This window comes from Gambusia affinis, linkage group LG05, assembly GCF_019740435.1.
Source record: "Gambusia affinis linkage group LG05, SWU_Gaff_1.0, whole genome shotgun sequence".
NCBI lineage: Eukaryota > Metazoa > Chordata > Actinopteri > Cyprinodontiformes > Poeciliidae > Gambusia > Gambusia affinis.
This window is the reverse complement of record NC_057872.1, coordinates 20,968,640-20,983,833: the sequence shown is the minus strand read 5'-3', so window position 1 is coordinate 20,983,833 and position 15,194 is coordinate 20,968,640. Positions and strand designations below refer to the sequence as shown.

General features: G+C 34.9%; 1 protein-coding gene across 3 annotated transcripts in view; it reads left to right on the top strand.

Annotated features, from left to right (window-relative positions):
* Positions 1 to 15,194, top strand: part of bbs9 (Bardet-Biedl syndrome 9) — a 141,357-nt gene that overhangs the window by 63,960 nt on the left and 62,203 nt on the right. For all 3 annotated transcript variants that reach the window (XR_006370562.1, XM_044116080.1, XM_044116081.1), the window contains exon 19: positions 11,940 to 12,122. Coding sequence is in view for 2 of the 3 variants with exons in the window: in XM_044116080.1 (XP_043972015.1) it covers positions 11,940 to 12,122 (183 nt within the window). In the remaining variant the exon portion in view is untranslated. The remainder of the gene's footprint in view (positions 1 to 11,939; positions 12,123 to 15,194) is intronic.

Genomic DNA, 15,194 nt, shown 5'->3' with positions numbered 1-15,194 from the left:
TAGTTTCCCCCAAAACCCTTGAGAACAATTGCATAAGAAGATATATGTTGCAGGTGTGTCAGTGAGTTTTCTTACACCTATGAACTCTCAAGCATGCCAAAAATGTTCATGTATATTTTGACCATTAATGAAGGCATAACCCAAAACACACACATGGACACGCAGTGAACTTGCAGCTGTTGCTGTGAAAAAGGCCCTTGGGTTAAAATACATCACATGGTATTAATACTCACTTGCTAACTGTGTGAGTCGTATGTGTTCGTGCAGAGTCTCTTTGGGAGGTTGTCCGAGGGTGTTTGTGTCAAAATCATGTGTGTTTCAGCCTGATTTGATTTAAATGCCTTGCCTTGGGGCATAAGTGTGTCAGTGAATCTATTTGACCTTTGACCTGAACCACACTTCTAAACGTGTCTGTCTCTTAATGATGTGTTTATGTGTGTATTTACTTGTGTTTGTGTATATGTTTAAGACTCATACCTTCCATTTCCTCCCTTTAGTTTCCTTAGACCTCCAGATGTTTTATCTTTCCCTACGTGAGATTTTCTAATGTTAAGAATTCAAGACTTTATTTCATTAGTCAGCATTTCTTACGTATTTTGTTCTTTATCTTCTTTACTCAAACTCATAACACTGAAGCAAAATGCAGCCGGTCCCAGGCAGTTTTTTGAAAGTAGATAATTGATCAAACTATTTACTCCACTGTTTGTTACATGTAAATCTTTAGCACTCTAATCAGGAACGTTTTTGAAAACTTTGGGGAATATTTTATGAATACACCTGAACAAACTTCTGTCCTTCTAGTTCAACTGGAGTGCAAAACTTGCAAAGTCAAATGATTTCTATTTCACACATATGGTTTTCATTTCTAAACGTTTCTTAGACATGAGAACTGGTAAATTTGATATGTATTTTTGTAACAACACCCTTCTTATGTCTGGTAGGGATTTGCACTGTGTAACACATGCATACATTTCAACACATCCTTCTTTGTGCTTTTGTTTAATGAAAAATCATTTTGACACCTGTGATAATTCAAGAGCTACAGGAGCAGAAGTCAGGATGTAGGATCTTACAAAATACTGTTGCACTGTATAAGTAAATTTTAGGTAAAAAGGGAAATGCTCATGCCCTTGTAGTTCAAGTCTGCTGCCAGGTGTGAACAATAACCTATCTCAGATTTATGTTTTGAGAAAATCTGGATATTTCAGAAAACCAGATAAGTAATCTAATCATAGCTGAAATCTCCAGTTCAACCACGGTCCAGCTGGATCAGCCAAACACCCTTATTATTTCAGTCCTGGGTGGGCCCTAACTAGCACATGTACTTATGTGTTCAAGGTCACCTCTGAACCTGCTGAGGTCAGCTCACACAGCTCGGGGCTACTGGCGGCCTGGGACTCAGCCCGAGTGTTAATCCCAGGTTTGGGTGACACTGCGGTGGGTCATGCTCTGTAATTTGGTCCCCTGGTCCTTCTAGGGCCTCTGGGCCCTTGGGACCACCCAGCACATTGATGAAACTGTGCATTTGAGTTTTTGGTAGTAACTATGCATTTGTTTTCATATGTGGTGTTGAACTGTTGTGTTCATTCTATTAACCCAGGATTTCATTGAGTTTTTCTAAGGATACAAGATAATCAAGCTTTGAATAGAAAATGTCTATGGCAACTTCTTCTTGTAAGACTCTTTGATATTGTACTCAATAAATAAACTGAACTGAATTAAATTGAAACTAAAATTATGGATTACGAACCAAAAAAATAATTTAAAAAATCTTTATGTTCTTTACTGTCTTAAATAATATTTGAAATATTAAGAGGTTGACATTTCATAAAATCATTCATCTAATTTAATTAGCATTATATTGTCATATTTAGTTAAAAATAATTAAAGAAAGCCAAACATCATATTTTATATTGATATTTGTCAATTTAATTATAAAGGAATTAAATTAAATGGTAAGTGTTTTTAAAATAATTGCCAACTTATAATTGACAAGAATAAGGTAAGAGTTTAGCAAGTATTCACCTTTTTCTCAGTGATAGAAGTATCAATCGCAAACTGTTTTAAAGATTCTTTAGTCTCTCCTGTCATTCTAAGGTGAAAAAAGTATTTAATTCTTTTGTCTTTTGTTTGTTTGCAAATAGAAAAAAAGGGTCCAGAAATTTCAACCTGTGTATTAAATAATATGTTCAATATAAAATAGTCTAGATCTAGTTTAATCAAATAAGACTAAGGTTTTAACTAATGAAGATCACATGCAGTCCAGATGTATTTAAAAATTAGGAAGTAGTTATCTGTATTGTCAAAGTATGATCTGAAAAACACATTTGAATCTCAGGAAATAAAGTGGATTTTGTTCAACATTAAGAATTTACAGTATTATGCTTTATTATGACTATTGACATAACACTTCCTGTGATGTCAATGTTTTGGTTTTTAATTTTTTTTTATAAACTAAGTCACAAATAATTGATGCTGATCAATTAACTGTGACACCTTCCATCGTCTGGTTTATCACTTGTGTATTTTACTGTCTGGGAGTCTGTCATGATTACCGCTTGGTTTTCCTTAAACAAAAAGCTTTTTTACCAGTTGGCATAATAAACAAAATGTGGTTGTGTTGTTTGTACTAAAATTTAATATGTGCAATTAACTTTGAAAATAAATTAGCTAAACTGAACTGAGTAAATATGGTTTTGTATGGCGTGATGCCTTCCAGTGTCATTGCAATGAATCACTGACATGCAGACGTTTGAGCCGTCCTTATTAGGCAATTAAAGATTTACTTTTTAATATGAAAAAAATAATCTTTATATCCGGGCCTTATAATAAGTTTCAGTCCCACTTCCCCAAATGAAGCCAGTCTCTTTGAAGCACTTCCTGAGGCAGACTTTGCTTTTCCAAGAACTATTGTGGCAATCTTGTGAGATCCCTCACCACTCTTGTTTTTTTCTCAATGAAATAATATTTTCTTCAGTTACTTAGAATCCAGCTAATTGTTTCGCTACTTTCCTTCGATCTAGTGTTGTACTGGTTTGCCTGTGTGTTTTGGGGGATTTCACCCAAGCAGTGAACTAGTGTTTATGTCTGCCTATATTTTAAACTGACTGGTGAAAAAAACAACCTTTTTCATAACTGACAGAGGAAGAGGATGATGAGTGATGGCAGATTTGCACAGCCAATCTTTTACTTCAGAATAAAGCTCTTTGTGACTAAAGAAAAGCAGAGAGCCTCTGTCTCTCTTTTACTCTCCACCTTGCTGTTCAAGAAAACACAAGAGGCCTTTCGGCTCTTTGACGGAGAAGGACAGCCTCATAAATCAAACCCCAATGTTTCAGCAGCCAAAAGAAACTCATTTATTATTTCAGTTTCTTCACATTGAGATATCATTTCTGTTACAGCCATGCAGATCACCTTGAAACAAGTGGAACACTTAAAAAGTAATGGTCACTTGATCTGCAGCACTTACTCTGCTCAGGAAGTCTTTGCAGTGTGATGTAATTTAATAGCAATGTTCAATAGGCAAAATCATATTTTCTCTCTTTCTTTCTTTTTTTGACTGCTTTTGCTATAAATTATTGGAAGTGGACAGTTAGTTGCCTGATCTATGGTATTCTTTTTATAGCCTGTTCTTATTGAATCATCTCGGCTTACATCTGTACATACCATTGACCTGTTTGATGACAAATCTTTGGTGGTCACATCTAACGCCTTTCGTAACACACCTGAAATGTTCGACAGTCAGTGGTTGAGGTGCCAGATTTAATCACACGAGCCCTTTTTTTTTTCTTTACTCCAAAACAAGACAAATATTTTTTAGACAGATTCTCTGTCTTTCACTCTTTTCCTACTAATCTTTATTTGTTTTTCTCTCTCACCCTATTTCTTTTTCTTATCTCATGACATGTTATCAGTGGGAGTGTAGACAGACAGCATTGTATGCCTATCTTTGTTTTGATCTCAGACAATAGTGACTGTCTGCTCATCTGGCATAGAGACAAAAGAGATGCTGATCAGTCACCTAATTGCCTGTAAGATAGCTCTGTCTCCTTCATGTGTCTTTCTTTTTTTGTTATTCTTCTTTACTGTTTCCATTTACATTTTTAGGTCATGTCACGGTTTATTTTTACAAGAAAAAAAAATTATATAATATTTTTTAGGTTTTTGTTCAAACTGATAATAAAACTAAAAAGTTAGCTTAGCTAATGTTTCTATCCGTTTATGCTAATCATTAACCAGTAATAAAAGGAAAAGAGAATTTACTTTTCAATTTGGACATATACTGAATAAACATTTAGGACTTCCCGATATTAGCAGAAAACATGGGTAGCAAGACTAATGCTGAACATTGTAATAAGATCAGTGATGATTAACTCAAATTCTTGTGATCATTTTCCATCATCACTCCTTGAGCACCATTTTCGGTAAACATTAGCAACTTAGCCACTAAAATTATCGACATGCAAAGTTTAAAGAAATGACACTAGAAATATCAATGTTGTAGATTTTGATTTAACCTTTGTGATTCAGTGTATTGTTTAGCTCTAAAATGCAGTATTGATTTTTTTCCAACTGTGGGAAATGGCACAATTGGACTTTTTACCTTCAATAAACAATCCAATAGTTGCCACAGACTTGATAGCTGTATTGAGTTTTCTGCCCTCTGAACTCGGGATCAACGAGGGTTTGTTTAAATTTCTCCTTGTAGTTCTTGTTTTTGTACACTTTGTGTCTCCACAATGATTTCCTGCATGTCTATACAGGTGCTTAGCAGCACACATAAAACTTTAAAATAATAAATAGGCTCATATTGAACAAATTCAGATATTTGGCCCTGTGACTTCAACATTTGATTAAGTGCAACCATGAATCTGTAACTTGGCCTACATTACAAAGGGAATGTGGTCTTATGTATGTAAAAGCACTTCTGTCACTATGGGAGTTGAGCACATGTTAATGAGAGAGTGTTGGTAAGTGTCTTTAATTCCTCCAGTTTCTGTGCTTATGCCTGCATATGTAACTATATCCGTATGAGAGTGTGCATTACTCATGGTGCACAAGGAAATGGATTGTGTGTTTCCATCTGTCGTTAAACCAAGATACTAATTGGCTCTTTAATTAAGACACGGAAACAGAGCCTCAATGCACAGATGTTTACATCCAGCCATCTCTGGTACTGTCATTTGACCCTGATGTGAATTTCTCCCAATGTTTACGGTTCTTTTCTTTCTTTCTAGCAAATAAAATTAGAATCATCCTAGGTATCAGTTGATAAGTCATATTAAATGTTTTAGTATAAATAAATGATCAGTAGTGTCACCAGTAGTAGCCTGTAAAATAACAGAATACTAAACATTAATTTCAAACATTCATACATTTAAGGTAGATGAAGAACCACATAGAACTTATTGTTGATGTAATCAAGAACACAGTGGACCCCTGAAATTCTTGGTAGTTAAGGTCAGCAGCTAGCTCTCTCTGAAAACACTTATAATTACCTATTTTAATTGTTCAAATTGCAAATATATTTAAATATCTTCACTCCTTGGTGCTCTTTTGTCACAGCATTTTTTGCAAATCAAAAGAAAGGTTCCACTCAGAGTGTGAATTACTTTGACCAGCCTATCTGGCATTCGCAATCATTCCACAATAAAAGTTACTTTAATCCTCTTTTTTCCTTACTCTGATCTGCTGTTTGTGCTTCAGTAAGTCATCTTTACCACATCTACATAAATAAATGCATTGATTTGCCATGTGATTGGCTGACTTGCTATCTATGTGAACAAGCAATTGAGCAACTCTCTCTAGTAAAGTGGCCAACAAATCTTAATCTGTATATGTGTGGAGTTCATGCTGTTTGCTGCGGCTGACTGAGCAGGAAACAGTATTCAACAATATTCCAGCTCAGTGGGGGACGCACTCAAACAGGATTGTGCACTGAAAAACACTCTGCGTTGTTTTCCCTGTCATTCTGCATGTAGATAAAACTCTGGCAACAAGCAGATGTTTTATGTTCTTCCTCTTGCAGTCATGTTGACTTTTACTAACTGGCAATGATGTTTTACAGGAGCACATTTATGTTGCTGGCCTATTATTTAGAGTTGCTGATATCATGATATGCTGTGTAAGTGTTTTAGGCCTGTTATTCCTTCTCACTAAAACGTCTCTACCATCATCCTTTTATGTTTATTGAAAGAAACTAAGAAAGGATTCAGGATCCATTCTTCCAAACAATATATGCAAGACCTTAAAAGAGAAGACAATTGGTTTAAGAATTTTTTTATTATTATTTTTTTTCCCCCAATATGTTTAACTGCACTGTTGATGTGCTGAATTCTGCGAGGTATATGTTTACAAGTGTCATGGTTTCTGATCTTGCAATTGGGTAGGGCTCAGTAAAAAAATAATAACATTATATATTGAGATAGACACTTGATCAATATAAATAGAAAATGTCTATGAGAGAATGCTCTGTAATGTTACTGATCTTTGATCTAGAACCACAACGCATTCTGGTGCATGTAGGCAAAGGAAAGTCTTTTTCTGTTTAAACTCTCACAGCCAGGTATTCAAGGTCGGTGGCATCAATTAACTCATTCACTTTTTGTTTAAAATCTGAAACCTGAAATCGCTGCTGGTTACCTAGCAACAGATTGTTGCTAGGTAACCAGCAGCGTTCCTCACATTCACTTAAAAGCAAAAAACAAGGTAGAAAATGAGTTCGACAGTTTGAGAGGAAACGGTGGATAAAAGAGGAAAATTTACATTTCCAGTTTGGTAATATTTCAGATACTAAAAACAACAAAAAAACAACAACTAATCAATAATTGTTTATATTGATTAATGTGAACCCTTTAAATCAGTGGTGCATTTTTTTCTTCCGTATTGTCCAGCACTGTAAACCAGGACCATTTGCTGTGAGGCAACAGTGCACCAACTGTGCCACTGTACAGCCTTCATCTCATAGAGTCTCCCTTTTTTGGTGTTTTTTTTAACCTAGCCACATCGTTTGTATATGTTTACTTATGTTTGTGCTCTAAATCATGCATTCCCATAGATAAGGGGTACCCATGATTTTCTGTTTGTGTTTTTCACTACATTTCTTGTGGCTACAGTTACATGCGTGCGCATATCTTAGTGCAATGATGTGTGAATATACAAACATGGCTGCTTGTGTGACTTTCTGTATGTGGTTTGTTGCTCCTTAGCGTGGGAGGTTAAACAAAATGCAAGGATAGATCAAATCTGAAAGATTGAATTTTTCCATTCCCTCCTTTTTTGAGATTGCATTTAAAATTTCAGGGTTGTGTTGGTTCTGGTCCTAAAGAAAACACTCCCAAAAGTTGCACCATGTCACTGAGATTTTAACCAGGTTTAAGCACCTAAGATGAAGCAGAATGTCCCTTTTATGTGTGTTGAATAGACTCCAGACTTTTTCACAAACACATTAGAAGGTCTTGACCTCAGCAGCTTCAACTGCAGGTTGTTTAAGGTCACCAGTAGTTCAGCTGTTAACATACGTCTACTGTGTACTACTGTCTGTCCCTTTGCCTCGAAGAAAAGTGTTGAAAACATCTTGGGTGTCAGTGTTTTGTTTATATCTATGCTGTGTGTATTTAAGCAAGTATATATGTATTTGTGCCAAATCATATATAGGTTTTAGGCTCACATGTGTATTCTTTAATCTCTAGTTGTGTGTGCATGAGTGTGTTCAGGCTAAATGTACCTTTGTGTTCTCTCAGCTGGCATCAATCAGTGTGTGTGGAGCCCAGTAGCTACCAACAATGAAGTCCTTCAGCGAACCAGGAGCCTTTTATCAATACACCCACACTTTCAGAAACCCCCCTGAGCAGGGTGGTTTGGGACATATTTGTGCATGTCTTCAGATTGATGAAGATGTGTTTTTGGATGTTGAATAGAAGGAATGCAAAAAAATTTAAATAATCTTTTTGGCTCTGAATAGTAGGATTTTATAACTCTAAAGAATATTGAATGGTTACAAAAACAAGAGCATTGCCACGAAGTGATGTAAAAATAGCACGTTTAAAAAGGTGGGCTTTTGGATGTTTTCTTGTTTTGAAAAGTTGAGGTTTAACCTCAGTAGCGATTTGAGTTTAACTCCCTCACAGACTAACAAATGAAGGAATTTGTGGTGAAACCATGAAGCTGTGAAGGTATTCTGCTCCTGAGGCTGGCAGCTTTGCTAAGCTTAAACGTGGTAGTCAAAATAGTCTTATTTTATCCACTAAAAGCTCCTTCATAATGGGAGAGCTATTTGTCAAGATTTGGCTCGAGAATTTAATATTTAAAAAAATCTGCTAAAAACAAACCATTAATAACTCTTATGAGACTTACTATACTTTGTTTGAAGATGCAGAAATTTTATTTTTAAGCTGTTAAAGTAATGAACCTGCATACCAGAGTTGTATTGGTTATTAAGTAAGTAATTAGACTGTTGGTAAGTTAACTCATTGAGATTGTTTTTCATAATGCATGTATATATTAAATGTTCATAATATCCTAGATGCTCTTAGATTTTATAGCTTTAACTCTCTAAAACTTGCGGAAACTCGTTTTTGTAGCCAGTCAGTGATCCTGCTACCAGGTTCAGAAGTTTAAAGGTTTGGCTCTGACCGTTCCCAGATAGTGTCCATTGCACTGTAAAACAGACAGATTTTTAGTGAACTTATGATTCCAACTTTTTCAGTTAGGTTATATATTTTGACATCTTTTTCTGTGTTCTGTTTTGTGACTAATAGGAGGGCCTTGTTGGCCATATCTTTGCTCTGTCTGATGGTATTTTATTTTAAAAAGTTCTTTAAGGATAAAGGTAAAACCGTGTATTTGAAAGATCTTGAAGGTTTGCCTTAATAGCTCGTGACTATATACAAATTCCATTAAATACATTTCAGCCTTCTTTAGGCTTTTATATTCTTTGTTGGGTGTATTGTTATGGGTTATGTGGAAGGTGTGAGTGACACAGCACCTACAGATGACCCCGGCCACAGGTACTTTTTGAGGTTACCACAAGAATCAAGGGGAAGTGAACTGGTGTTTTAACCTGTGTTTGTAGCTTAGTATTACGTAAATAGAAAAGGCTTACTTTGGCAATTACTTCTCCATCCTGGTATACAGACACATGCATACCCACACACACATTCACACACAAGCATTACCTCTTTAAGTCTTTGCTTTCTGTTTTCCTAGGATCAAATGCCAGGTTCTGAATCCATTTGTCAAACAAACGGCTGGTGTACGTTGGCACTTTGGCCTGCACATCACTAATTTCTCTAAACACACAGTCGTCCATTAGTCCCAGATCTGCTTTCACCTCTTCTTTTTCACTCTCTGTCTGTTCATCTCTCTCATCCTCCTCCCTCATCTCCCGTTTCCCTCTTTCTCTTTGTCCAACTTGTCCTTTCTTGTTGTCTTGGTTTTCATACATCTTGCTCTGTCATCACTTGTCCTTTCCACTCCACTCATCTCCACCTCTTTGTTGTTGCAGTGATGGAGGGAAAGAGGGATTGACCCCGAGCTATAGGTCAGATTCAGCTGCTCCCACCACGCCTAATTAATGCATTCATTTGTTCACAGTTATTTACCACAGTGTTCTGTAATTTAATCAAGTCTAGAAGCTTTAGTTTTTTTTTCTGCCTTTACATCTACGGTATCTTAATCTTGCTTCTCTCCTCACTATGCAGTAGCTTCATAGAAATGTGTTTTTTCATAGCCAACTTAATGCAAACACAAATCACCATGTTTGAAAAGGTGGAAACATATTTGTGCATCTGAAAAATGAATTTACCAACATTGGAATTGGATTCTCAGTTCTGAAAAGATTGAGAGTAAAAATTGGATAGTTACATTTCTTTCAATAGATAAATCTTTTGTCATTAACCAGATGGCAACATATGCCATTATATCACTATAATGAAATTAATCATCTACCGACATCTCTAATCACATTATTATTATTATTATTATTATTATTAGTATTATTATTTATTTGAATTTCACAATTCAAATCACATTTTCAGTCAAAAACATTTCAGTAACCAGCATAAATATCTTTCAGCTAAGTATATTATTAGAATTAAGTTTGCTGATTAAGTTTTTCAGATTTCCAAAATACCCAGGTTCTTTATTCCACAAGCATACTTCAATCTATTGGTTTAGGGAAAACATTCTTCTCTGTGTAATTTACATGTATAATCAAGTGGAAACTACTAGCAGCTGTATCTAAGATTTTATATTAATCCCTACTTTGTGTTTTGATATTTATTCCAGCTTGTGAACCTCCAGAACACCCAATTTTATAGTTTTGGATTTTGAAGAGAAAAATAATTTATGAGGTTTGAAAGTTTTACCATTGAATATACTGTGTTTAATTTGGGCATGTGGTGAGTGCCTGTAAAGAAATGGAATACTGTGATGAAGTTATTTAGGATGAATTTAAGCAAACATCAACAGGAGTAAATCAGCCACCTGAGGGAGCAACCGGTGACAGTAATGAAGGAGCTGCAGCTTGATGCTCATAAATCTCTGCACAGACTGCGCAGTCAACACTTTGAGCGTTTTTGGGTAAATGTAAATGTTTTACAGAAAGTCACCTTGACTTGATTTATAGTTGTTGAGGAGAAAAAGTTGGAATTTATTTATTTATGCATTTCTCAAATTTTGGGATGATAGTTTGAAAAAAAGTTAGTGTCCATTTATCCTCCTACCTGGTGAAGAAAATCTGTAAATAAAAGTGCTAAACATTATGTTTTTTGGCATAAAAAAAACAATGTGGTCTACAAGGTTGTGTATTTTGGTAGTACACCTTAAGAAATTCAAAAAAGAAACAAATATCTAATGACCATTATTTTTAACAGCAAGTAAAATGGGCGGTAGAAGAAAATGGTTATCACAGGACAAACTGATCCGACACAACTGGATGGATATAACATTTGATGCATGGAAAATGAAGAAAACAAATAACAGCCTTTCTCAATCACAGGATCGCAAAATTTAGTTTCTGGTTGCAAAATTGGTTAGCATAAGTCAAACTCAGTAGACCCAATTTTATTTTTACAAGTTAATTGGTAAATCCACCCTGATAATCCAATCTATTTTAGTAGATACACTTTATCATTATTCAGTATTATTGATATTATGCTTTTATTTTATTTTTTTCTTATTTATTTGTATTCCTTGCAGTTTATTTAATTTTATTTTATATTAGCAAAAGTAAAAGTTTTGTTTTATAAAAATTTTGTTTTAATTATCATGACGCACAGGTCTACTTTTCTTTATGAAAATTGGCATTATGATATTGTGAGTAGGGGTCGCAAATGGGGAATAAATTTTCCCCATTTATTGGGAAAAGATTGTATTATGGTGAGAATTTTGATTTTTCATAGAAAGCCGAAATTCATAAGTAATTTCAGCCATTGAATTTCATCAATGGCTGGTTAGCCTGAGAAATAAAAAAATCAAAACTGGCAGTATGATCAGAATTTTTATTTTTTTGCTATTTTCTCCACTGTCCCACAAGAGCATCAATAAATATCAGTAAATTTAAAAACATTAATATATGCAGTTACTGTGTGCAGTTAAGCAATTTAAATCAAACTTTGTTAAGTAACAGGCCTCCTGAAGTTCCCTATTTCAAAGTACAACGTTTTTCAAGAACATTTGTGTTTGTGGCACTATAAATGCTGTGCCATACTGTTATTATGCAGTTACCTATAATATAAGTGATAGTTTATTTTCTATCATAACCTTTACCGTTCTCATAATATTACCACAAAATTTCACTATAAAATTCTGTTTCTGTATTGCCCACCCCTGATTGTATGTGATTTGTACAATTTGCTTCCTTAAGAATCAATAAAGATAAAATAAAGCTAAAAAAACCCGAAATATTTCAGGTCTTTACATGTCTTCGTCTACTCCAGGTCATTGCCTTGGCCGAGGCTGCAGAGGAGAACCGGGCGCTACTGGAACAGGCTTTTGTCCGTCTGCGGAGCGCCACTCACCTGCTGGTGCTGCTCCTGTCCCTGTGGCAGGGCCTGACCCCTGACCAGACCGCCATTCTGGAGGCCACCTTGCTGCCGCTGCTGCAGGACACACCGCAGCTGGTACACACACATACACACACACCTACAGGAGGCAATTAACATGTCAGTGTCCTTCCATCCATCTGTATCCTGCTCGGTAAACACACCCCCAGCTTAAACACACACTCAAAACTTTTAAAATATATTAAGTACCTCTGGTCTCTGAGGATTTCACACACACTCAATCACACACTAACTCGAGTTCTCTCAACACTCATCTGTCAGCTCCATACTGTGAGTGTTTTCTGCACTACCTTTTTCTGAGTTCAGCATTAAATCTGTTTGAGTGTGGTTTCAAGGCAAATATGATGGAGTTTAGCTTTTTAATAAGAGTCAGAGTCTGAGTTTTGCTGTGGTAGCTTATAGCTGCGAAGAGTGTGTATTACAGGAGACATCTTTGTTGACAGAGCTCCAGCATTTATTACAACCACACTGCAAAGGACCTGCTTTCCAATAGAAACTGTGTATGTTTTTATTTTTATTAGAATAATTTCCATTAAAATAACAGCTTTTTCAGTCCAGTAGCACTAATTGGTGCAGGGATCATTGGAATCAAAATTTTCATCCTAATGAAACGTAATATCAGGTTAAAGGTCTTGGTTTGTGTTATCGTTAAATTGTGGTTGGTTTAGAAATTAGATTAAAGGAGTTAGGGGTAGGGCTTTTTTTGTGATGTTGTGAAGTAAAGTCTGAGAAACTAAGATTTCTGTAATTGTAGAAATGATTTATATTTGTCTTTCATTTTAGTGTTCCATGTGAACATTTGAATACTCATACAAAAATAACTATATAGGCAAAACTTACAGTAACTGACTATTGACACAACATTTATGCCTCAGTATGACTCAATATTGACTAATAAAACTAGGCAGATGAGAGATTTCGTGGCTTTTTTAATCCACAGGAAATAAGGGCTCTCCTATGTGTTCTCCTGTTTAGCCTTACTTTGAGATCCATCCATCCATAAGGCCAAATTTAGATGCAGTGCGTTTTTACTTCTGTTTTCAAATTAAAAAAGGCAACTGATGGAGATAATTAAACTTATTTAGTTTGAACCTTTAACTATTTCTTTGCAGTTCAACACCACAGGAAGTATGTACTTTAGAAATTAAATGTTGTTTGTTTGTGTAACTTAAGAATTCCAATGGCTACAAACAACCGTCTGCCCTAGAATGATGTCATCAATCTGTACCTGAATTTGCTCTAAAATAATAATAATAATAATAATAATAATAATAATAATAATAATAATAATAATAATAATAATAATAATAATAATAATAATAATGATGAATAAATAATAATACATGTTGAGTTTTATTATGTTTTTTTTTTTTTTTTCGGGTACTCCAAATGCAACAACATGTTTTTTGTGTTTTCCCAGTTTAAATGGTGATTGTAAATGGTGATTGTCCAATCACCTCGCGCAGTAAAAATTATGTCATAACTTGTTAAATTAGACCTGTAATTCAAAATGTTTGTGTAGAGAGCAGCTGAGTTTCCCATGTAGTCTGCCTTCTGTAATTGGTTGTTCACAAAGTGTACAAAATTGCATAACTTAAAAATAATATTAACTATATTATATATAATATATATATTTTTGTGCCGTGTTCTAATTTTTATAACTGTCCATCTTTGGTTCGTGTCAGTGTGTTAAATTTTCCATGACTCTGATCAGATCCCTGGAGCTTTCATTACCAGTAAGTCTATTTCCAGAACTGTCTGTCTGTCCCAACATTACACAGTCACATGTGCAGCTGCATGTAAAGCATCTTACAAAACTTACAAAGGATGAAAGAGAGCGATAAACTGTAGACAAAAATAGCTTAAGAAGGACAACAGATAAGCCTTGATGGACTTTGAAAGTATGTTTGTTTTCTTAACTTGGATTATTGGCATTAAGTGAATTAACAATAATTAGGGTCATGTCAAGAACATTAAAGCAAACAGGTGGACTGATGAGCTATTTTCAGACAACACGGCACTGTCACATCACACTGTAATGTGACTGTGCATAAAAATGTGATGATGTAATCATCTGCATATATTTTAGCTTAAAATAGCTTTGAACTTTTAGCACTTTGGTTTATAACAACACGGGAAGCACCAAAATAAAAATACATCAAGTTATACACTGGAGTTAAACTAAAGGTTTCAAAACATTGAACAATGACTTTATCAATTAAGGTATTAAAATGTATCAAATGCATGTACACAAACTGTAAATGACAGGACTTTGTAGTGGAAATGTGTATTATCTAAAATTGGATGACTAAATGATTCATCTGTTATTAATACAACTATAAAAAAAATGCAGTTAATCCTTTCTTGTTAGTTTTATTAAGGAATAAAGAATCTTCTGATTTTTTAGGAAATTATTTTGGTGCCAGTTTGAATCCACCTCAAACCACTCTTGACTTTTGACCTTTTCTGTGACCCTGCAGGTGAGGTCATTGCAACTGAGTGCAAGTACGGATTTCTTTAAGAGGGATAAATCCCTGGAATGTCACAAACATGAATAAAGTCAGAGAAGAGGATAGACGGCTGTAGTGCTGGATTAACAGAAAACAAAGAGGCGTGGGAGAGATAATGAGGAGGAGGAGAGAGACAAAACATAGGAGAGTTGAAGGAAAAGAAAAGATTGAGTTTGCTTCTAGATTCCCAGATTTAAGAGCATCATTTCTTTAGTCTTAGAGCTGCACGCAGACTTTAGCATATGCTTTTTTTTTTAGAATGTTATTTATTTACTTATTTTTATGATGAATGTCCTTTCATTATACCATCTTGGACACTTTGGCATCTAAAATCCATTCAGACTGACATTGGCAAACCTTGTGGTTAGCCTTTTGTTATGCATGTTTCCATTGTTTAATTTTCAATCTCTATGATTTTAGACAAATATTGGCTGCAATGATGACTTTCCAAAGTTGTAAATTTCTTTCTGAGTGTTTAAAACTGCTATACAATGTTTTGGCATCTGTAAAGCTTTTAAATCCCTTAATCTCTCACACCGGTTTTCTGTGAATTCTTCCTTGCTGGATCAGAATGACTGTAAATTATAACAAGAATACAGCACTAAGACATATACTATAA